Source organism: Carassius auratus, unplaced genomic scaffold, assembly GCF_003368295.1.
Source record: "Carassius auratus strain Wakin unplaced genomic scaffold, ASM336829v1 scaf_tig00215750, whole genome shotgun sequence".
Taxonomy (NCBI): domain Eukaryota; kingdom Metazoa; phylum Chordata; class Actinopteri; order Cypriniformes; family Cyprinidae; genus Carassius; species Carassius auratus.
In genome coordinates, this window is record NW_020528225.1 from 23738 (window position 1) to 44438 (window position 20701).

General features: G+C 42.9%; 2 protein-coding genes and 12 non-coding genes across 15 annotated transcripts; all 14 read left to right on the forward strand.

The window, feature by feature from the left end:
* Positions 1-489: 489 nt before the first annotated feature.
* trnar-ucu (transfer RNA arginine (anticodon UCU)) lies at positions 490-579 on the forward strand. Its single transcript is given in 2 exon segments — positions 490-526; positions 544-579. It is a non-coding gene; the product is annotated as a tRNA-Arg (tRNA).
* Positions 580-693: 114 nt separating this feature from the next.
* trnat-agu (transfer RNA threonine (anticodon AGU)) lies at positions 694-767 on the forward strand. The gene has a single exon. It is a non-coding gene; the product is annotated as a tRNA-Thr (tRNA).
* A 486-nt stretch (positions 768-1253) lies between these two features.
* Positions 1254-1327, forward strand: trnat-cgu (transfer RNA threonine (anticodon CGU)). Its single transcript has one exon. It is a non-coding gene; the product is annotated as a tRNA-Thr (tRNA).
* Positions 1328-2170: 843 nt separating this feature from the next.
* On the forward strand, positions 2171-2260 carry trnar-ucu (transfer RNA arginine (anticodon UCU)). The gene is given in 2 exon segments: positions 2171-2207; positions 2225-2260. It is a non-coding gene; the product is annotated as a tRNA-Arg (tRNA).
* Positions 2261-2374: 114 nt separating this feature from the next.
* On the forward strand, positions 2375-2448 carry trnat-agu (transfer RNA threonine (anticodon AGU)). The gene has a single exon. It is a non-coding gene; the product is annotated as a tRNA-Thr (tRNA).
* A 485-nt stretch (positions 2449-2933) lies between these two features.
* trnat-cgu (transfer RNA threonine (anticodon CGU)) lies at positions 2934-3007 on the forward strand. Its single transcript has one exon. It is a non-coding gene; the product is annotated as a tRNA-Thr (tRNA).
* A 591-nt stretch (positions 3008-3598) lies between these two features.
* trnat-ugu (transfer RNA threonine (anticodon UGU)) lies at positions 3599-3672 on the forward strand. The gene has a single exon. It is a non-coding gene; the product is annotated as a tRNA-Thr (tRNA).
* A 381-nt stretch (positions 3673-4053) lies between these two features.
* Positions 4054-4127, forward strand: trnat-agu (transfer RNA threonine (anticodon AGU)). The gene has a single exon. It is a non-coding gene; the product is annotated as a tRNA-Thr (tRNA).
* A 486-nt stretch (positions 4128-4613) lies between these two features.
* trnat-cgu (transfer RNA threonine (anticodon CGU)) lies at positions 4614-4687 on the forward strand. The gene has a single exon. It is a non-coding gene; the product is annotated as a tRNA-Thr (tRNA).
* A 100-nt stretch (positions 4688-4787) lies between these two features.
* Positions 4788-7002, forward strand: LOC113095505 (uncharacterized). 2 transcript variants are annotated; one of them, XR_003288358.1, is made up of 6 exons: positions 4788-5164; positions 6091-6161; positions 6249-6577; positions 6660-6746; positions 6834-6875; positions 6944-7002. XR_003288358.1 is itself a non-coding variant. In XM_026261023.1 (6 exons), the coding sequence occupies exons 1-6, from the start codon at positions 5007-5009 to the stop codon at positions 6924-6926; spliced, it is 648 nt and encodes a 215-aa protein (XP_026116808.1). In that variant the 5' UTR covers positions 4788-5006; the 3' UTR covers positions 6927-6979. The 2 variants fall into 2 exon arrangements, 1 of the variants encoding a protein (XP_026116808.1); XM_026261023.1 differs by having other exon boundaries at positions 6249-6425; positions 6516-6577; positions 6834-6979.
* Positions 7003-7075: 73 nt separating this feature from the next.
* LOC113095504 (putative nuclease HARBI1) lies at positions 7076-9543 on the forward strand. The gene is made up of 6 exons (XM_026261021.1): positions 7076-7118; positions 7198-7233; positions 7738-8292; positions 8359-8474; positions 8571-8682; positions 8777-9543. The coding sequence occupies exons 3-6, from the start codon at positions 7821-7823 to the stop codon at positions 9163-9165; spliced, it is 1089 nt and encodes a 362-aa protein (XP_026116806.1). The 5' UTR covers positions 7076-7118; positions 7198-7233; positions 7738-7820; the 3' UTR covers positions 9166-9543.
* Positions 9544-19427: 9884 nt separating this feature from the next.
* trnat-ugu (transfer RNA threonine (anticodon UGU)) lies at positions 19428-19501 on the forward strand. The gene has a single exon. It is a non-coding gene; the product is annotated as a tRNA-Thr (tRNA).
* A 381-nt stretch (positions 19502-19882) lies between these two features.
* On the forward strand, positions 19883-19956 carry trnat-agu (transfer RNA threonine (anticodon AGU)). The gene has a single exon. It is a non-coding gene; the product is annotated as a tRNA-Thr (tRNA).
* Positions 19957-20442: 486 nt separating this feature from the next.
* trnat-cgu (transfer RNA threonine (anticodon CGU)) lies at positions 20443-20516 on the forward strand. The gene has a single exon. It is a non-coding gene; the product is annotated as a tRNA-Thr (tRNA).
* Positions 20517-20701: the final 185 nt, after the last annotated feature.

Sequence of the window (20701 nt, forward strand, 5' to 3'; positions counted from 1 at the left end):
GTGTGTTCAGGTTGGCGCCGTGGCTTAGTTGCTTAAAGCTTGTGTAGTAAATAGGACATACTGAATTCAAATCCCAGCACTGTCTTTGCTGGTAATCAAACACCACCTTGGGTTGTATGGTTTTGCTTTGCGCAATCATGCGGTAAAGAGGAGCGTCAGAGCAACATGCGATTTCATTTGCCAACCACCCCTCAGCTGCTGCCGAACAATTCTGACCCAAGTCAACAATGCAGCAGGTGTGCCGTGGCTTAGCTGGTCAAAGCGCTTGTCTTGTAAACAGGCGATCCTGGGTACGATTCCCAGCGGTGCCTTTTAACAGGTGGCTCTGCTATGTGGGTTCTTTCTGGGAAAGGAAGCCCTTACAGATACTCCGCTTTTCCAACCACATACCAATTGCAGAGACACCCACATATCTTGTCCTTCCCGCTCCCAAAATGCCTGAACTCAATTCAACGCACTGGCACAGCCAGGAAAAAAAGCTCCTCACATGGCTCTGTGGCGCAATGGATAGCGCATTGGACTTCTAGACTACCAGATGAGGCCATTCAAAGGTTGTGGGTTCGAGTCCCACCAGAGTCGTTGCTTTTGGCTTTCTGTTAATGGCGCTTGGCCAACAAACACATACTCTCTCTGGCCACCCCTCCAGACTTATAAAACTCGAAATCTCACTTTCTTGGAAGCTGCGTGCAAGTTGGCGCCGTGGCTTAGTTGGTTAAAGCGCCTGTCTAGTAAACAGGAGATCCTGGGTTCGAATCCCAGTGGTGCATATGCTGGTGATCAAGTGACGCCTTGGGCTGTGAGGTTTTGCTCTCCGTAAAAAAGGGGGTGCAGAGGAGTGCCAGAGCAGCATGCAATTTAATTTGCGAACCACCCCTCAGATGCTGCCGAACAATGCTGGCCAGAGTCATCTCAGCGATGCAGCATGGCTCAGCTGGTCAAAGAGCTTGCCTTGCAAACAGGTGATCCTTGGTTTAGGACTGCTGCAAGCCTGGAAGGAGCTACTGCACGTGGGGCAGAGTGTAGCGCATTGGGCTTTTAGTCTCCGGTGTGAGGACATATAAAGTTTGTGGGTTCGAGTCAAAACAGATTGGTGACTTCTTGCCTTTTGTTTATCATTAAATTGCACGCTTATGCCCTCTGGCAACAGAAAGTTGTGAAAAATCTCATAAGCTGACCAGCACGTGGACCTTTGTCCTCACCGCTGGATGTTTTGATCAACTAGGTCACCCTCCCAGAGCTGTAGGGCTAGGCTTGGCGCCGTGGCTTAGTTGGTTAAAGCGTCTGTCTCGTAAACAGGAGATCCTGGGTTCAAATCCCAGCGGTGCCTTTAGCGTCCCCTGTGTGCCTCAAGCGCGTGCTTTTCTGAGATCGGACTGCAAACAGGGATAGCAAAGGCAGCAGGCGATTGCATTTCCAAACCAGATCCTGATAATGCTGACGATCTTTTGCACAGGTCAACACTTGCTGACAGGCTCTGTGGTACGATAGACAGCAAATTGGACTTCTAGACTGCCAGATGAGGCCATTCAAAGGTTAATTAATGGCACTTGGCCAACAAACCCAGAGGCTAGCTGGCCACCCCCGAATCAGTTGTCAAAAACACTCTTTTAGGCTGTGCAGAGCCTGGCCGTTGGCCTCTTATCTGGATGCTTTAATCCTCTAAGTGCCCCTCCCTGAGAGAGTGTGTTCAGGTTGGCGCCGTGGCTTAGTTGCTTAAAGCTTGTGTAGTAAATAGGACATACTGAATTCAAATCCCAGCACTGTCTTTGCTGGTAATCAAACACCACCTTGGGTTGTATGGTTTTGCTTTGCGCAATCATGCGGTAAAGAGGAGCGTCAGAGCAACATGCGATTTCATTTGCCAACCACCCCTCAGCTGCTGCCGAACAATTCTGACCCAAGTCAACAATGCAGCAGGTGTGCCGTGGCTTAGCTGGTCAAAGCGCTTGTCTTGTAAACAGGCGATCCTGGGTACGATTCCCAGCGGTGCCTTTTAACAGGTGGCTCTGCTATGTGGGTTCTTTCTGGGAAAGGAAGCCCTTACAGATACTCCGCTTTTCCAACCACATACCAATTGCAGAGACACCCACATATCTTGTCCTTCCCGCTCCCAAAATGCCTGAACTCAATTCAACGCACTGGCACAGCCAGGAAAAAAAGCTCCTCACATGGCTCTGTGGCGCAATGGATAGCGCATTGGACTTCTAGACTGCCAGATGAGGCCATTCAAAGGTTGTGGGTTCGAGTCCCACCAGAATCGTTGCTTTTGGCTTTCTGTTAATGGCGCTTGGCCAACAAACACATACTCTCTCTGGCCACCCCTCCAGACTTATAAAACTCGAAATCTCACTTTCTTGGAAGCTTTGTGCAAGTTGGCGACGTGGCTTAGTTGGTTAAAGCGCCTGTCTAGTAAACAGGAGAACCTGGGTTCGAATCCCAGCGGTGCCTATGCTGGTGATCAAGTGACGCCTTGGGCTGTGAGGTTTTGCTCTCCGTAAAAAAGGGGTGCACAGGAGTGCCAGAGCAGCATGCAATTTAATTTGCGAACCACCCCTCAGATGCTGCCGAACAATGCTGGCCAGAGTCATCTCAGCGATGCAGCATGGCTCAGCTTGTCAAAGAGCTTGCCTTGCAAACAGGTGATCCTTGGTTTAGGACTGCTGCAAGCCTGGAAGGAGCTATTGCACGTGGGGCAGAGTGTAGCGCATTGGGCTTTTAGTCTCCGGTGTGAGGACATATAAAGTTTGTGGGTTCGAGTCAAAACAGATTGGTGACTTCTTGCCTTTTGTTTATCATTAAATTGCACGCTTATGCCCTCTGGCAACAGAAAGTTGTGAAAAATCTCATAAGCTGACCAGCACCTGGACCTTTGTCCTCACCGCTGGATGTTTGATCAACTAGGTCACCCTCCCAGAGCTGTAGGGCTAGGCCTTGGCGCCGTGGCTTAGTTGGTTAAAGCGTCTGTCTCGTAAACAGGAGATCCTGGGTTCAAATCCCAGCGGTGCCTTTAACGTCCCCTGTGTGCCTCAAGCTCGTGCTTTTCTGAGATCGGACTGCAAACAGGGATAGCAAAGGCAGCAGGCTATTTCATTTCCAAACCAGATCCTGATAATGCTGATGATCTTTTGCACAGGTCAACACTTGCTGACAGGCTCTGTGGTACGATAGACAGCAAATTGGACTTCTAGACTGCCAGATGAGGCCATTCAAAGGTTAATTAATGGCACTTGGCCAACAAACCCAGAGGCTAGCTGGCCACCCCCGAATCAATTGTCAAAACACTCTTTTAGGCTGTGCAGAGCCTGGCCGTTGGCCTCTTATCTGGATGCCTTTAATCCTCTAAGTGCCCCCTCCCTGAGAGAGTGTGTTCAGGTTGGCGCCGTGGCTTAGTTGCTTAAAGCTTGTGTAGTAAATAGGACATACTGAATTCAAATCCCAGCACTGTCTTTGCTGGTAATCAAACACCACCTTGGGTTGTATGGTTTTGCTTTGCGCAATCATGCGGTAAAGAGGAGCGTCAGAGCAACATGCGATTTCATTTGCCAACCACCCCTCAGCTGCTGCCGAACAATTCTGACCCAAGTCAACAATGCAGCAGGGCGCCGTGGCTTAGCTGGTCAAAGCGCTTGTCTTGTAAACAGGCGATCCTGGGTTCGATTCCCAGCGGTGCCTTTTAACAGGTGGCTCTGCTATGTGGGTTCTTTCTGGGAAAGGAAGCCCTTACAGATACTCCGCTTTTCCAACCACATACCAATTGCAGAGACACCCACATATCTTGTCCTTCCCGCTCCCAAAATGCCTGAACTCAATTCAACGCACTGGCACAGCCAGGAAAAAATGCTCCTCACATGGCTCTGTGGCACAATGGATAGCGCATTGGACTTCTAGACTGCCAGATGAGGCCATTCAAAGGTTGTGGGTCGAGTCCCACCAGAGTCGTTGCTTTTGGCTTTCTGTTAATGGCGCTTGTCCAACAAACACATACTCTCTCTGGCCACCCCTCCAGACTTATAAAACTCGAAATCTCACTTTCTTGGAGGCTTTGTGCAAGTTGGCGCCGTGGCTTAGTTGGTTAAAGCGCCTGTCTAGTAAACAGGAGATCCTGGGTTCGAATCCCAGCGGTGCATATGCTGGTGATCAAGTGACGCCTTGGGCTGTGAGGTTTTGCTCTCCGTAAAAAAGGGGGTGCAGAGGAGTGCCAGAGCAGCATGCAATTTAATTTGCGAACCACCCCTCAGATGCTGCCGAACAATGCTGGCCAGAGTCATCTCAGCGATGCAGCATGGCTCATCTGGTCAAAGAGCTTGCCTTGCAATCAGGTGATCCTTGGTTTAGGACTGCTGCAAGCCTGGAAGGAGCCATTGCACGTGGGGCAGAGTGTAGCGCATTGGGCTTTTAGTCTCCGGTGTGAGGACATATAAAGTTTGTGGGTTCGAGTCAAAACAGATTGGTGACTTCTTGCCTTTTGTTTATCATTAAATTGCACGCTTATGCCCTCTGGCAACAGAAAGTTGTGAAAAATCTCATAAGCTGACCAGCACGTGGACCTTTGTCCTCACCGCTGGATGTTTTGATCAACTAGGTCACCCTCCCAGAGCTGTAGGGCTAGGCTTGGCGCCGTGGCTTAGTTGGTTAAAGCGTCTGTCTCGTAAACAGGAGATCCTGGGTTCAAATCCCAGCGGTGCCTTTAACGTCCCCTGTGTGCCTCAAGCTCGTGCTTTTCTGAGATCGGACTGCAAACAGGGATAGCAAAGGCAGCAGGCGATTGCATTTCCAAACCAGGGGCCTGTTGCACAAAAGTAGAATTAAGACATCCGGGATAAATGACTCAGCTGAGCTCAATAAAGCCAAAACATGTGCGTCCAGGCTTAATTGGTTGCACAAAGACCAAGCCAGGATGAGCAGACACGGATTCATTAAGCCAGGTGAAACCAATCCTGGATAGGTGCGCGCTCACGGCTCACTCAAATAGACCCCGCCACAGATCACAGATTAACTGATTTACCATGGCAACTAGAGCCGCGTACTTTTCCCCGTCGGAAGCACAAATCCTCATGGAGGCATACGAGGAGGTAAAAGATATAATTAAGAAGAAAGGCAACACCACCACAGTGATAAAGCAAAGAGAAAAAGCGTGGCAAAGTATTGCAGACCGCCTGAATGCGTAAGTAGTGCACAATTACACACTCACCGCTCCGCTGAAACATCACAATTACAAATCAAATATTTAATTCACATCTCCAAAAACGCAGTTGTACTGCAATTATGAAACGGTTACATTTTTTATTGAAATGCACTGCATATATGAGTGAAATTGTGTAACGTAACTCCATCACACTGTATAAAGCTATGATATATTATTATTAAAGCCTTACATTATTATTTTACGTTACTACGCTCAGTACGGTTTAATCTTAGCCGTTGTACTCTGCTTATGTTGTCCACCGGTTTTTTTTGTGTGTGTTTCCCCTGCTTTTATTAATGTAAAGCAGCTTTGACAGAATGAAACAATTGTGAAAAGTGCTATATAAATAAGATTTTCTTGAATACATAGATGAGCTATAATAATAATCACTTTAATTTATATAGCGCCTTTCAAAGGACCCAAGGTCGGTTGCTCACTGCACTGCAAAAATGTCTTTCTTACTTAGTATTTTTGTCTTGTTTTCAGTAAAAAAAAAATATCTAATAAAATCTTAAATATTTTCTAGAGCAAAATAACCTAGGAAAATAAGCAAAAAACTCTGCCAGTGAAACAAGAGAACTTTTCTAAAAGTAAGTGTTTATGGAAAAAGTAAACTTATTTCAAGAGAATTTTTCTTATTATATTGACAGCTATTTAAAATTTTTTGCTTGTTTTAAGCACACATTTACTTGAAGTTTATATTTTTGGTCTAAACCTATACTTATTTTGCTAGGTCATTTAGAAAATCAAGAAAATACATCTTTATTGTTTTTTTTTTTTTAAATATTTTTACTGAAAACAATACAAAAATACCAAGTCATTTTTGTCAGTGTGACTCCATTAAATGTTCTTGTGATAAAGAATGTGTGTGTGTGTGTGTGTGTGTGTGTGTGCGTGTGATGTAGATTAAACATGAACGGGCCAAAACGGACATGGCAGCAGGTCAAAATCAAATACAAGAACATTCTGCAGAATGGTATGGTCCCTGACTAATATTTAACAAAGCACAAGCATATATTGTACCCAGAAGGTGCCTGCTCACACATTGTCTGTACTGTTTTAGCAGTGAAAAAGAATACCCACAGACAAGGCACGGGTGGTGGGTCACCAAAGGCTGACCTTACCCCAGCAGAGGACATGGCCTTGGAGCTAAATAAAGGCAGGCCCGTCTTAGAGGGGATCCCTGGGGGGAAAGAGACGAGCATAGGTTCCTCCCAAGATGCCACCCGCTTCATTCAAGGTATGTCCTTCCATCTCTACATGGAATACAACCACATTCATATTGAATCAATTTGGACTGTCTGACTTTGGTTTACCTATTGCCTTGCAGTGTCTGGCAGCACTGTGTTCCTGTCAGAGCCACCAGCACAAGCACCAGACGATGCTGATCCAGTGAGTTCTCCATCAAAGGCATACTGTAGGCCTGGCATGTCTTGACTACTAGCTTCAATATGAATCCGATTAAATGTAATAGGGTGAAAGCCCCAGTGCAGCAGCAACAGCACATGATGGAGACGATGATGAGGAGGAGACCATCTCTCTGGATTCCAGAAGGCATGAGGTATCATGTTAAGACTGTGAAAGTACTATTTACTCTACAATGGTGAGGAGTCCTCATCAAAATCAAAAAATCTAATTTCTTTTACAGGACCCAGATGCTATACAGTGGGAAAACCAGCCTGGCAACATAGTGCGTATTAATAAAAGGACACCACATCCTGCCAAATTCCAGCTGCGCTAATTGTATTGTGTTCACAGAGCTCACAAGCTATCAGAAAGTTGTATGGCAACCACCTCTGGCGCCAAATAGAACTGGCAGACATAGACATTCAGTACAAGAAGAAAAAGATAGAAAATCTTGCACTGGAGTCCGAAAAAAAAAAAGATGACAATTAGGAAACTGGACCTTGAAATAAAAAAACTTGAGAGGGAGGTGAGATATGCCTTCAATGTACACTGTATGCTAACTGTAACACAAATGTATTAATCATTATTTTTCTTTCCTCCCCCAGCTCCAAGAAGATGACACAGCTCAAAATAAAAATTAGGTATATTCTCGTAAAGTCAAGTGAGCCATGACATATGAGCTCTTATTGTGAGCACACAGGACGAAAGTGAAAGTGAAAATGACATTCAGCCAAGTATGGTGACCCATACTCAGAATTCGTGCTCTGCATTTAACCCATCCGAAATGCGCACACACACAGAGCAGTGAACACACACACACACTGTGAGCACACACCCGGAGCAGTGGGCAGCCATTTATGCTGCGGCGCCCGGGGAGCAGTTGGGGGTTCAATGCCTTGCTCAAGGGCACCTAAGTCATGGTATTGAAGGTGCAGAGAGAGCTGTTCATGCACTACCCCCACCCACAATTCCGTCCGGCCCCAGTCTCGAACTCACAACCCTTCGATTGGGAGTCCAACCCTCTAACCATTAGGCCACGACTGGCCACGACTTCCCCCTCTTTTTTTTTTTTTTTTTTTTTTTTTTTTTTTTTTTTGAAAAGTAAAGACGGTGGCATCTTTCTAAGGTATCTTTTATTTTCACAGCAATCAGTACAACCAAGTCATCGTTATAAGGCACCGGCCTCTTTTGCCCACCCCCCCAGCACCAGGTGTGGCCACTAGCCTATATGAAGGCCCAAAATTGTGTGTTACTTTCTGCTCTGACAATGGCATGCCCATTCTTGCGAGATGTGGTGGATGAAGAAGCACTTGTGCTGAGGAGAGCCTTCAGGCGAGAAAGGGTCTTCAGGGACCGGTTGGACCCACTAGCCTTCCCTGATGACCATCTATATGAAAGATACAGGTTTTCTGCAGATGGCATCAGGTATCTATGCAGACTACTGGGTCCCAGGATTAAGCACCGCACTGCACGGAGCCATGCACTGAGTGTGGAGCAAATGGTTTGTGTGGCCTTGCGCTTTTTTGCTAGTGGAGCCTTCCTGTACTCAGTGGGGGATGCAGAACAGCTGAACAAGGCCACAATTTGCCGCACAATAAGGAGTGTGTGTCTGGCTATCAAAGCATTAGCAGATGTCTTCATCTCCTTCCCTGGCCACAGAAGACTCTGTGACATGAAAGGGGAGTTCTATAGGATTGCAGGTAAGAGGATCTACAAATTACAGGACAACTGTTAACACATAGGATACTCATTACTTTGTGTGACAGGTTTCCCCAATGTCATTGGTGCAGTGGACTGCACACACATAAGGATAAAAGCCCCCTCAGGTGCCCATGAGGCCGATTTTGTGAATAGGAAATCCTTTCACAGCATTAATGTTCAGGTGAACATAACTTTTTGATATTGTCCATTGACGAACACTCTGCATTGCCAATGATGTGCATTGATTGGTGTAATATTCCTCATCTTATGATTTCAGATGGTCTGCAATGCTGACACTGTGATCAGCAATGTTGTGGCAAAATGGCCTGGCTCAGTCCATGACTCCAGAATCTTTCGGGCCTCTGAAATCTATCAGTGCCTATCACAAGGTAAGCCACACAACCCCTATTTATAACCATCATGGCTGTGTCAAGAATATCACTGTGTTTATGAGGTAGTAATGATGAGATTTTGTGTTGACAGGTGAATTCTCTGGTGTGTTGCTGGGAGACAGGGGGTATGGCTGTCAGCCTTTTCTCCTGACACCTTTCACAGACCCCCAGGAAGCACAGCAGGCCTACAACCATGCCCATGCCAGGGCCAGAGTTGAAATGACCTTTGGCCTCCTGAAGGCATGCTTTCACTTCCTTCACAAATTAAGGGTCAACCCTGTTAGGGCATGTGATATTACTGTGGCTTGTGCTGTCCTCCACAATGTGGCCTGCCTGAGGAAGGAGAGGGCCCCCAGAGTGCCACCAGCCATGGACTGGGACAATCCGGCAATCTTCCCTGATGACGACAGTGGTCGGCTGCTGAGGGACCAATATGTGTTGAATTATTTTAGTTGGTATGTGTGCTTTCAATTTAGGTAAAAAATGTCCTGCTGTGGCAGAGGAAATAGGGTTTTTTTGGGTTGGTTTTTTTACGAATTTGGCCTCTTATGATGATTGTGCGGTATACTGTGTGTAATACAAGGCTGCAGGGAGGCTACTGCATCCATTCATTTGTCTGTTCAGTTGATGTGTATGGATTTGTCCTGCATTTATTTTAGTGTGCAGACATGCAGGGTGTGTTATATACAGACCTTTGAATGTGTATGTATCATTTTGTATAATATGCTTTGATTCTGTGCTTTCCATCTTGTAGAGTCACTGTGACTTCAGTTTCGAAAGGAGCTGATAGTTTACCTGCTTTGTTTTGTCCTTATTCAATAAAGGAACATAATGTTACACATTGTGTTTTTATATTCATATGGAATGTTAGGCTAGTGACAAATGGTCAAAAAGTGCTTTAGTTTTCGAGATACCCCTACCGGAGGTAGAACTAAACCCAACAATGTTTTTCCTCATCTCTAAGGTCTCCCATATATGAAATGGATTCTTGGCTAAAAATATTTTACTGCTAAGATTGTTAAATTAACAGATATTGTTATACACCACAAAACCAATAAAGGACTAAAATATAGCCTGTCCGTATGGGAGTTAAGGCATATAAACTAATGCAGATCAATCACACAAGCTCTGAGAGCTTTGAAACTTGACATGTTTGTAGTCAGGAAGTTGATTTAACTACTAGAAAAGACTGGATGTGAATATCTTGATGTATGGAATAAATAGACACATGTAAACACATATCTAAAATAAGCGGACATGCACAAATTTAATATCTATGCAGAATGTTTTCATTTACTTTGTGCTTGCTTTGCCTGGCATTATCATAGAAACACATATGATGGCTTGTTGGAAAGGTGGGGTTGTGCTGAATCCAGCAATACCAAATATGTAAATATATGATAAAAGAGAAGTGTTCTGTCACTCAATGTATGATGTGTCCAAAATGAATGAAAATGGAACACTGACATAATTGAGTCCAAACCCATTCATTATCAGTGGTGAGAAGAATGTTGAGAAATTCAAATATAAGAGACATCAAAAAATATTTAATATGGCACCTTGTACTATATGGAAATCGAAAGATAACACCTTACCATAGCACAAACAGGAGACCAGGAGTTTGAACTTTTTAATAAAACTATAACTTAACTTCACACAACACAACTTAAATTATTAATATGTAAATATATAATAAAAGAGAAGTGTTCTGTCACTCAATGTATGAGGTGGCCAAAATGAAAGAACACTGGACAAAATAGCCTCAAGTCCAAATCACATTATCAGTGGTGAGAAGAATGTTGACAAATTCATGGTTACTGCAAAGTAACTTACATTAGGTAAGTGCTGATCTATATTTATGATACATTTACTAATAATACATTTCATAAGGCACAGTATACTATACAATTCATATGAACCACAGATCCAATTGAATCAGGTTAACATTGGAATGGAACACCTTTATTAAAATATCGTCACTGACAGGCAGAATCCTCGCATGTCCAAATTTTGTCTATTTCATATTTTTTCACAATTCAATGCTATTGGTCAAACCCCACATGGTAAACAATCTAAAGTGTTGAAAATAGATTGAGAGCAAATCTCTTAACTCCATTGGACACTTCAGCTGTCTGAGAATCCTCGTAACGCCACCTCTTCTTCACTCCACGGCAGGAGGTTCCACGGCATTTTGTGTCCTCAGGATTTAAAGTCGCAACGATTGAGAAATCCTCATCGAGCAACACATAAAGCAAGCCTTAACTCAGATTTTATCTATTTTAAACTATGATATCAGTTATTGATGTATTTTAAATGTCTACTTATTACTAGGCAAGGCAAGGCAAGTTTATTTATATAGCACATTTCATACACAATGGCAATTCAAAGTGCTTTACATAAAATAAAGTAAAATAATCATGAAGAAAAATAATAAAAATAAAGACAAGCAATTTTAAAACTTTTAAAATTATGAAAAAAACTACTTAACTAAAATGAATTTAAAAACAGTTAGAAAATGATTTTACATAAAAAAAGTGAAAATATAGTGCAATCAGTTCGGACATTGCACAGTGCTCATTTAATAAATGCACAGCTAAACAGATGAGTTTTGAGTCTAGATTTAAATGTGACTAGTGTTTTAGCACATCTGATCTCTTCTGGAAGCTGATTCCAACTGCAGGCAGCATAGTAACTAAAGGAGGACTCCCCTTGTTTTGTGTGAACCCTTGGTATTTCTAACTGACTTGATCCTAGTGGTCTGAGTGCTCTGTTAGGTTTATATTCAGTGAACATATCTGCAATATATTTCAGTCCTAGGCCATTTAGTGACTTATATACGAGTAAAAGTACTTTAAAATCAATCCTATATTTAACTGGAAGCCAGTGTAAGGACCTGAGGACTGATGTGATATGCTCAGATTTTCTGGTTCTAGTCAGAATCCTGGCAGCAGCGTTCTGGATGAGCTGCAGCTGTCTAATGGTCTTTTTGGGAAGGCCAGTGAGGAGCCCATTACAATAGTCCACCCTGCTGGTGATAAAGGCATGAACAAGTTTCTCCATGTCTTGGCTGGAAACAAAACCTCTAATTCTTGCAATGTTTTTGAGATGATAGTATGCTGATTTAGCTACTGCTTTGACATGACTACTGAAACTCAGACCAGTCTCCAGAATCACACCAAGATTCCTGACATGATTTTTAGTTGTTTGACCCCTAGAGTCAAGGTATGCATTCACCTTGAACACTTCATGTTTGTTTCCAAATGCAATGACTTCAGTTTTTTCCTTGTTTAGCTGAAGAAAGCTCTGGCACATCCAACTATTAATTTTATCAATGCATTGGCAGAGGGAGTCAATAGGCGGATCTTTTGTGAAGTCATTGTTTATGTTCGTCACGTTGCATCATGGGAATCGTGTGGCAGGAAACACCGCTAGATACCTGTAATTTGATTGTTTTGCACGTTTGGAGGAGGATTTAGAGAAGAGGATGGTTCACTCTTGCTGTGTGGTCGATTGTACGGTTAGTTGGGGGCCTGATAAAAAGTTTTTTCGAATTCCCTCCGAAAAGGATAGCGAAAAATGAAAGAAATGGTTGCGTGCAATTAGGCGATTGAACCTGGACGTTCCGAAGAAAGCCTGCAGCTTCTGAACGAGTTTGTGAGGCACATTTTGTTCATGGTAAGTCTTAGTGACTATGTATTTATAGAAGATTGAATAAAAATAAATAACACTGAGTCAAATCAACCGAGTCATATGTTTTCGCTTTCTGATTCAGGTGTCCCAAACCGCAATCCACAGCACCCAGACTATGTTCCTCACATCATTCTGTAGCTGTGCTTTGCTGCAAGCCTCACTAGTACATGCAGCATTTGTAAGTCCTATCCTGACAGCTGCTTCTACTTTAAACATTAAAGCTGCTACACGACTGCATGTTTCTCCAAGACTGGATCTGAAAGAAGGAGAAATGTGTAAGCTGTGATATACAATTTTTCACCATTAGTACAGACGCCATTGAAAGTCTCACACTGAAAACAATTGAATTGGTACAACAGTCACTACATTTTCAGTAAATAAGAACACTGATCAATGAAGACTTACCCGGATTTGCAGTCGCAGTGAGCAGTGATTATTTCGCCGTTCTCTTTGTCGAACACCCACGGTAGATGCAAATCATGCTGTGACTCTGCTTGGCCAGGTCTAACCTCTGCTTTTAGCACGATCACTGCTTTCTGCTTGGCAGAAAAGACTGGCCCAACTTTTCAAGAAACAAAATAATCATAGGCCTTCAGACTTTTGAAAGCCTTTAATCTTATGGTGTGGACTCTGCTATTCTTTAATATTGAGAACGATTTTTAGAACTATATCTTTATCGTTATCTTTATAGTTATCGTGCTTGGTGTGAACGGGCCTTTAGCGGGCAAAATCCTCAATATATAAGCACTTTAACATCTGAAGACCGGAGGAGGTTTGGAGAGAAGCTCAAAATTTGTATTGGTGACAAAATCGAAGCTATTCAAAGCCCATATGAGATCTGGGATGACAAAAAACGTTGGTCCGACTCGCCCGTGTCTTGGCCACGAATCTGCTGGGGAGACATTTATTCTTATTTAATAGAAACCCCTGGACCCTTTACTCATGAAAACTATAACGATAAAGAAACGATATCGTTGGAATCACTTTCAGAACGATTTTTCCACCTGATGAACGATAAAACATTGCCAACCAATCAGAATCAATCCTGCTGTAATGAGCTCGAGAATTTAAAGCAGCAGACGTGCCGCGTCCGCTTCAAATACACAGACAATATCGTTCGCTGGTGTGGACGCTAATATCGTTATCTTTATAGTTATCTTTATAGTTATCGTGCTTGGTGTGAACGGGCCTTAACTCACTTGAAAGTGCTCGTTGCGTCTTTACAGCCTGCCATACTGTTTGTTTTGTTGCCACACAACCACTCGCGTATGCGTTCAAAGATGTCATCAAAGATCCTCCTATTGGGCTGTAGTAATTTGGAGATATGGCTAGGTAAATCTGGGTATCATCAGCATATCTGTGATAGGCAATTTGGTTCTTTCTCATTATTTGACTTAGTGGAAGCATACACAGGCTAAACAAGAGCGGTGCAAGAATTGACCCTTGTGGCACTCCACATGTCATGGACGTCCACTTAGACTTATGCTCTAATAGACTCACATAATAGCCTCTCCCTTCTAAGTATGACCTGAACCATTTGAGTACCATCCCAGAAAGCCCAACCCAGTTTTCCAGTCTCTGTAGAAGTATGTTATGATCGATAGTACTAGGGTTATTATTACTAGGCTTATTATACATGTGCATTGAAGTTTTAAAATGTATCTAATTTCTAATTCTACTTGTATTGAATTAAATGTTTTGGATACCAGCATTAAATTATTGTTTTTATTATTATTTTACTGACTCAAAGTTGGCACTGTGCATGTAAAATGCCCCAAGTAGGCTAACAGGTTTTATTTATGGGAGAAAAAAGGTCTGTCTACTGGCGCCAAATAAGACTATCTTTGCATAACTCTTTTTCATTTCTTACAATAACGAATGAAAATCGTTAGGTTAGATACATTTGAGTAGGCTTGTTTTGTTAAAAATCCATAGCTGTAATGCTTCGGTAATGCTCCACACAGCTGTAATGCTCCACACAGCTCACGCTGAAAAGCGACGCAGTGCCTTACTCGGAGACTGGCCCATTCTCTCTTGCACGGCTGCTTCGCTAGCATCATCGGATGCCTATCAGAATCCGGGAGTTAAGACCGCAGTTTGAGCCAGTGGCTTGAATTGATATGGCTCAGGCCCTGGCCCTGTGTCCTCAGACACCTCGACATCCTCCACTTCAGGTGAAGGTGGGGGAGAAAAGTCCTCTACTTCAAATGAACGCTCTGTAGCAAAACTACTTGCGTCACTAGAGTCACTCTCCATTTTAGCGACTCTAACAGCAGCTGTCAATTAATCTTTCACTGAGGGTCTCAGGTTCATGCCCCACCGGCTCAGCCCTGCCCTTGGTTTGTCCCCTCTATCTCCGCTGTGCTCTGCCCACTTTTCAGCATTTTTCAAATATTGCCAGTGGGTGGAGTCAGGCTCTGACCAGGGGTTTAGTTACCCCTTAAAGCCTTATCTCTTGTCAAAAGGCCCGACACGACCGCAGACTTTGATGAACACTGCTGGCAGCAGCGACGTCTGTGTCTGTATCATTCTTATCAATGAGTGCATAACCTCGTATCTCCCCGCTCCCAAGTCATAAAAATCTCGTATCTCAGATTAAACATGATTTTGTCCCACCCTCTTTGTTTTTTGATGATGGAAGCATAAAGAAGACAACAGCAGCTGCCAAGTGTAAAAGAACCATCAGCATGTATCATTGATGGCATGGATCTTCTTCAAATGCTCAATGATTCAGCCTTTCAAACGTTCAATGACCTGGGTGAGTGTGTCTGGAAAAAGATCGCAATTTTAATGGGAAAGGAAGGTCACAGCTGTGTCGTTATAGTTTTTGATAGATATTACCACCAACATTCAATCAAAGATCTTGAAAGACAAAGAAGAGGCACCAAGATGGGCATCCTAGCACCAACCTGGATGAGCCGAGGTGTCAGCAGCAAATCTACCCCCAACAGAAGATGGCTTCCAGCAACATGTGCTGAGAGCCGTGTACCAAACAGTAGTGTGGCGTCACAGCCACCTGGCCAAACCTCTTCTCTGGAACCCAGTTGGTAGAGGATGGAGGCTCAGAGAAGGTGGCTGCATTTAATCTGTGATGTTCCAGAAGGCACCAGCACCTAAAGGAGTTAGAGACCTCACCCACCTCTACTGTAAAGATGGAAACTGCACCGATGCCACCAAATGCCAGTGTCTTTCTGTGGGCTTGACCTGCACAGGGTTTTGCTCTTGCCCTGACTGTCCAAATATGACCCACTTTGTCACTGGTGACAATGTGGATGAGTGGTGTGTTGCAGTTGTAACATCATGGGGGGTTGACCCCAAAATGTTTCAAGAGGGTCTGGCTGCAGGCTTTCACTTGTACTCTCAGACTTGCACACTCAGACATTTGCACTTCCGCTAGTGACATCACTTGCAGTCTTTATTTTTTATTTTGTTAATTTTTTTTTTTTACTTTTCGTTTGAATTTCCCAACATTTTATAAAGCCAGGTTGTGAAGACAAGAAAAAAGAAACTAAATTACAATGTCACTTGCAATTGCTACTTGAACTCTCCGCTACCTGTGACATCACTTGCAATCAACACAAATCGTGCATGTTGCCAATGGAGACAAGACGCTGTGGTGGTGATTAAATTATTAAAACTAATTTAGTACTATAACGTACAGGGTCCTGCAAGAAAAAGACAAGATCGGCAAATCCATGGCCAGAACACCAGAATATGAACATTTGCATAAAGTCTCTATCTAAGCATAGAAAAAAAAAACACTTAACATGGCTTAATATATTAAGATGCTATTAAAATATCAAATTAAATGTACAGTTCATTAATATAAGGAATATGTATATAGTATTTTCCTCACATACCGCAAAATGTGGCATAATGGACATAGATGAGAAAGGCCAAACTCATGCTTCTCTACTTTATTAAAATACATAACTAATATGTACAGGCAAGCATGTGAGCCCAGAATAAACGAAACACGCAAAGTTTCACATTAAGCATTTTTCCATATAGAATAAACTGTCTACAACTTGTTTATATCACTGTCTTTGTCCATTAACCTACATTATGTGTTTTATTTATAATGATTTTCTATAGGAGGAAAACGTTTAATGTACAATTTAACGCACTGCGTTCTGTACTCGTCTGCTTGCCTGTACGAGGTTGATCCTTTAAAATCACTTAATGCATAATGCCCGTTCATATTTGCTGGTCTGTATATACTTAGAGTCAACAACAAGACATATAGGCTGGCCTAGGCCTACTAAATTGTCTTTATCATCTTAGTCTGTTATTAGGCCACATTAAGCGTTATTGTATGGGAGGACAAAGTTTGCACATTGTGTTCATAGCCATCTGCTTGACTTGCAGTACATTGAATAATAACTATATATCGAATTTGATCTTTTAATTGAACTTAATGTGTCTGAATACATTATGCCATATTAAGTGTTAGTTTTTTTCTACAGGAGGAAAACGCTTAACGAAAGACTTTGTGCATTGCGTTCATATTCTGCTGTTCTGTGGCCAAGGTCTGTGCTTGTCTTTTTCTTGCAGGACCCTGTACGTTATAGTACTAAATTAGTTTTAATCGTTTAATCACAACCACAGCGTCTCGTCTCCATTGGCAACATGCACGATTTGTGTTGATTGCAAGTGAAGTCACAGGTAGCGGAGAGTGCAAGTAGCGATTGCAATTGACATTGTAATTTAGTTTATTTTTTCTTGTCTTTGCCACATGGCAACTGTTATAAAATGTTGGGAAATTCAAACAAAAAGTTATCAATAAATAGAACAAAATAAAAAATAAAGACTTCAAGTGGCCTTGCTAGCAGAAGCAGTGTCTGAGAGTGCAAGTGCAAGTCTGCAGCCAGACCCTTCTCCAACGGTTCCCAAAAGCAGTTGATGTTCCAAATGGTTGCTGCTAGAAAATAAACTAAACAGCCTGAGAAGACAGGGCTCATTTCCCCAAAGAGTGTTTGTTTCTTTAGTTAGATTGCCATTTGTTTTATTTAAGACAGTAATTTAAGTTGTATTGTGTGAAGTTAAGTTATAGTTTTATTAAAAAGTTCATTAAGTTAAAACTCCTGGTCTCCTGTTTGTGCTATGGTAAGGTGTTATCTTTCGATTTCAATCTTTGTTTCCATATAGTACAAGGTGCCATATTAAATATTTTTTGATGTCTCTTATATTTGAATTTCTCAACATTCTTCTCACCACTGATAATGAATGGGTTTGGACTCAATTATGTCAGTGTTCCATTTTCATTCATTTTGGACACATCATACATTGAGTGACAGAACACTTCTCTTTTATCATATATTTACATATTTGGTATTGCTGGATTCAGCACAACCCCACCTTTCCAACAAGCCATCATATGTGTTTCTATGATAATGCCAGGCAAAGCAAGCACAAAGTAAATGAAAACATTCTGCATAGATATTAAATTTGTGCATGTCCGCTTATTTTAGATATGTGTTTACATGTGTCTATTTATTCCATACATCAAGATATTCACATCCAGTCTTTTCTAGTAGTTAAATCAACTTCCTGACTACAAACATGTCAAGTTTCAAAGCTCTCAGAGCTTGTGTGATTGATCTGCATTAGTTTATATGCCTTAACTCCCATACGGACAGGCTATATTTTAGTCCTTTATTGGTTTTGTGGTGTATAACAATATCTGTTAATTTAACAGTCTTAGCAGTAAAATATTTTTAGCCAAGAATCCATTTCATATATGGGAGACCTTAGAGATGAGGAAAAACATTGTTGGGTTTAGTTCTACCTCCGGTAGGGGTATCTCGAAAATTCAGGGGCATTGTCACTAGCCTATGTGTATTTGTTTATATGACAGAGTACTAGGGCCCCACTGAGGAAAAAGGATAAAGTCATAAATTTATGAGGCTGGTTCTTTCTGCAGAAACGCAACATATTCTTTTTACAGTTTTGATAGTTATGACAATGTGATACTTCATATTCTGGCACATCAGCATGTCTTTGTTTATGAAACCATACTGAAGTACAATTTCACGAAATGCCCCACATCTGTCATTTTAACAACCGTCCTCCTTTAAAACAACTGGTTACAATATTATGACTTGTCTTTTTTTTCCCTCTGTGGCCCTAATATTCTATCATTTTATATATAGCCTTATAGTCTATGGGAAACTGTAAATTATCTAATGATAGCAACATCATCTAAAAATCATTATTTATCCAAAATGATTGAAATTAATGATCACAAACGTTTAAATAATGACAGTGGGTCTAGTTATATGTGATAACAATGTATAGTGAGCAGTGAAATAACTATTGGTTTCCATTTGTGGCGACTGCTGACTGACATTAGGGATGAGATTAAATAGATCCTGGAATTTAGCCTGGTCTGGAGCAGGCTAGCTCCACAGAATAAATCTCCATGGTAATTTATACCATAACATATCCTCCTGCCCCCTATCCAGCTTTAGTGCAACCAGATTAGGGATCAATTGAGCCAGGATCACCAAGATATCCTGGCTTAATCCCTTATCCTACTTTTGTGCAATAGGCCCCAGATCCTGATAATGCTGACGATCTTTTGCACAGGTCAACACTTGCTGACAGGCTCTGTGGTACGATAGACAGCAAATTGGACTTCTAGACTGCCAGATGAGGCCATTCAAAGGTTAATTAATGGCACTTGGCCAACAAACCCAGAGGCTAGCTGGCCACCCCCGAATCAGTTGTCAAAAACACTCTTTTAGGCTGTGCAGAGCCTGGCCGTTGGCCTCTTATCTGGATGCTTTAATCCTCTAAGTGCCCCTCCCTGAGAGAGTGTGTTCAGGTTGGCGCCGTGGCTTAGTTGCTTAAAGCTTGTGTAGTAAATAGGACATACTGAATTCAAATCCCAGCACTGTCTTTGCTGGTAATCAAACACCACCTTGGGTTGTATGGTTTTGCTTTGCGCAATCATGCGGTAAAGAGGAGCGTCAGAGCAACATGCGATTTCATTTGCCAACCACCCCTCAGCTGCTGCCGAACAATTCTGACCCAAGTCAACAATGCAGCAGGGCGCCGTGGCTTAGCTGGTCAAAGCGCTTGTCTTGTAAACAGGCGATCCTGGGTTCGATTCCCAGCGGTGCCTTTTAACAGGTGGCTCTGCTATGTGGGTTCTTTCTGGGAAAGGAAGCCCTTACAGATACTCCGCTTTTCCAACCACATACCAATTGCAGAGACACCCACATATCTTGTCCTTCCCGCTCCCAAAATGCCTGAACTCAATTCAACGCACTGGCACAGCCAGGAAAAAAAGCTCCTCACATGGCTCTGTGGCACAATGGATAGCGCATTGGACTTCTAGACTGCCAGATGAGGCCATTCAAAGGTTGTGGGTCGAGTCCCACCAGAGTCGTTGCTTTTGGCTTTCTGTTAATGGCGCTTGGCCAACAAACACATACTCTCTCTGGCCACCCCTCCAGACTTATAAAACTCGAAATCTCACTTTCTTGGAAGCTTTGTGCAAGTTGGCGCCGTGGCTTAGTTGGTTAAAGCGCCTGTCTAGTAAACAGGAGATCCTGGGTTCGAATCCCAGCGGTGCATATGCTGGTGATCAAGTGACGCCTTGGGCTGTGAGGTTTTGCTCTCCGTAAAAAAGGGGGTGCAGAGGAGTGCCAGAGCAGCATGCAATTTAATTTGTGAACCACCCCTCAGATGCTGCCGAACAATGCTGGCCAGAGTCATCTCAGCGATGCAGCATGGCTCATCTGGTCAAAGAGTTTGCCTTGCAATCAGGTGATCCTTGGTTTAGGACTGCTGCAAGCCTGGAAGGAGCTACTGCACGTGGGGCAGAGTGTAGCGCATTGGGCTTTTAGTCTCCGGTGTGAGGACATATAAAGTTTGTGGGTTCGAGTCAAAACAGATTGGTGACTTCTTGCCTTTTGTTTATCATTAAATTGCACGCTTATGCCCTCTGGCAACAGAAAGTTGTGAAAAATCTCATAAGCTGACCAGCACGTGGACCTTTGTCCTCACCGCTGGATGTTTTGATCAACTAGGTCACCCTCCCAGAGCTGTAGGGCTAGGCTTGGCGCCGTGGCTTAGTTGGTTAAAGCGTCTGTCTCGTAAACAGGAGATCCTGGGTTCAAATCCCAGCGGTGCCTTTAGCGTCCCCTGTGTGCCTCAAGCGCGTGCTTTTCTGAGATCGGACTGCAAACAGGGATAGCAAAGGCAGCAGGCGATTGCATTTCCAAACCAGATCCTGATAATGCTGACGATCTTTTGCACAGGTCAACACTTGCTGACAGGCTCTGTGGTACGATAGACAGCAAATTGGACTTCTAGACTG

Bases quoted from the DNA above. Each gene is read 5' to 3' on its own strand.
- LOC113095505 (XM_026261023.1), top strand. From the start codon at position 5,007: ATGGCAACTAGAGCCGCGTACTTTTCCCCGTCGGAAGCACAAATCCTC. The intron at 5,165-6,090 runs GTAAGTAGTGCA...CGTGTGATGTAG, and splicing joins ATTGCAGACCGCCTGAATGC to ATTAAACATGAACGGGCCAA. The intron at 6,162-6,248 runs GTATGGTCCCTG...GTACTGTTTTAG, and splicing joins CAAGAACATTCTGCAGAATG to CAGTGAAAAAGAATACCCAC.
- LOC113095504 (XM_026261021.1), top strand. From the start codon at position 7,821: ATGAAGGCCCAAAATTGTGTGTTACTTTCTGCTCTGACAATGGCATGC. The intron at 8,475-8,570 runs GTGAACATAACT...TTATGATTTCAG, and splicing joins TTCACAGCATTAATGTTCAG to ATGGTCTGCAATGCTGACAC. The intron at 8,683-8,776 runs GTAAGCCACACA...TTGTGTTGACAG, and splicing joins CTATCAGTGCCTATCACAAG to GTGAATTCTCTGGTGTGTTG.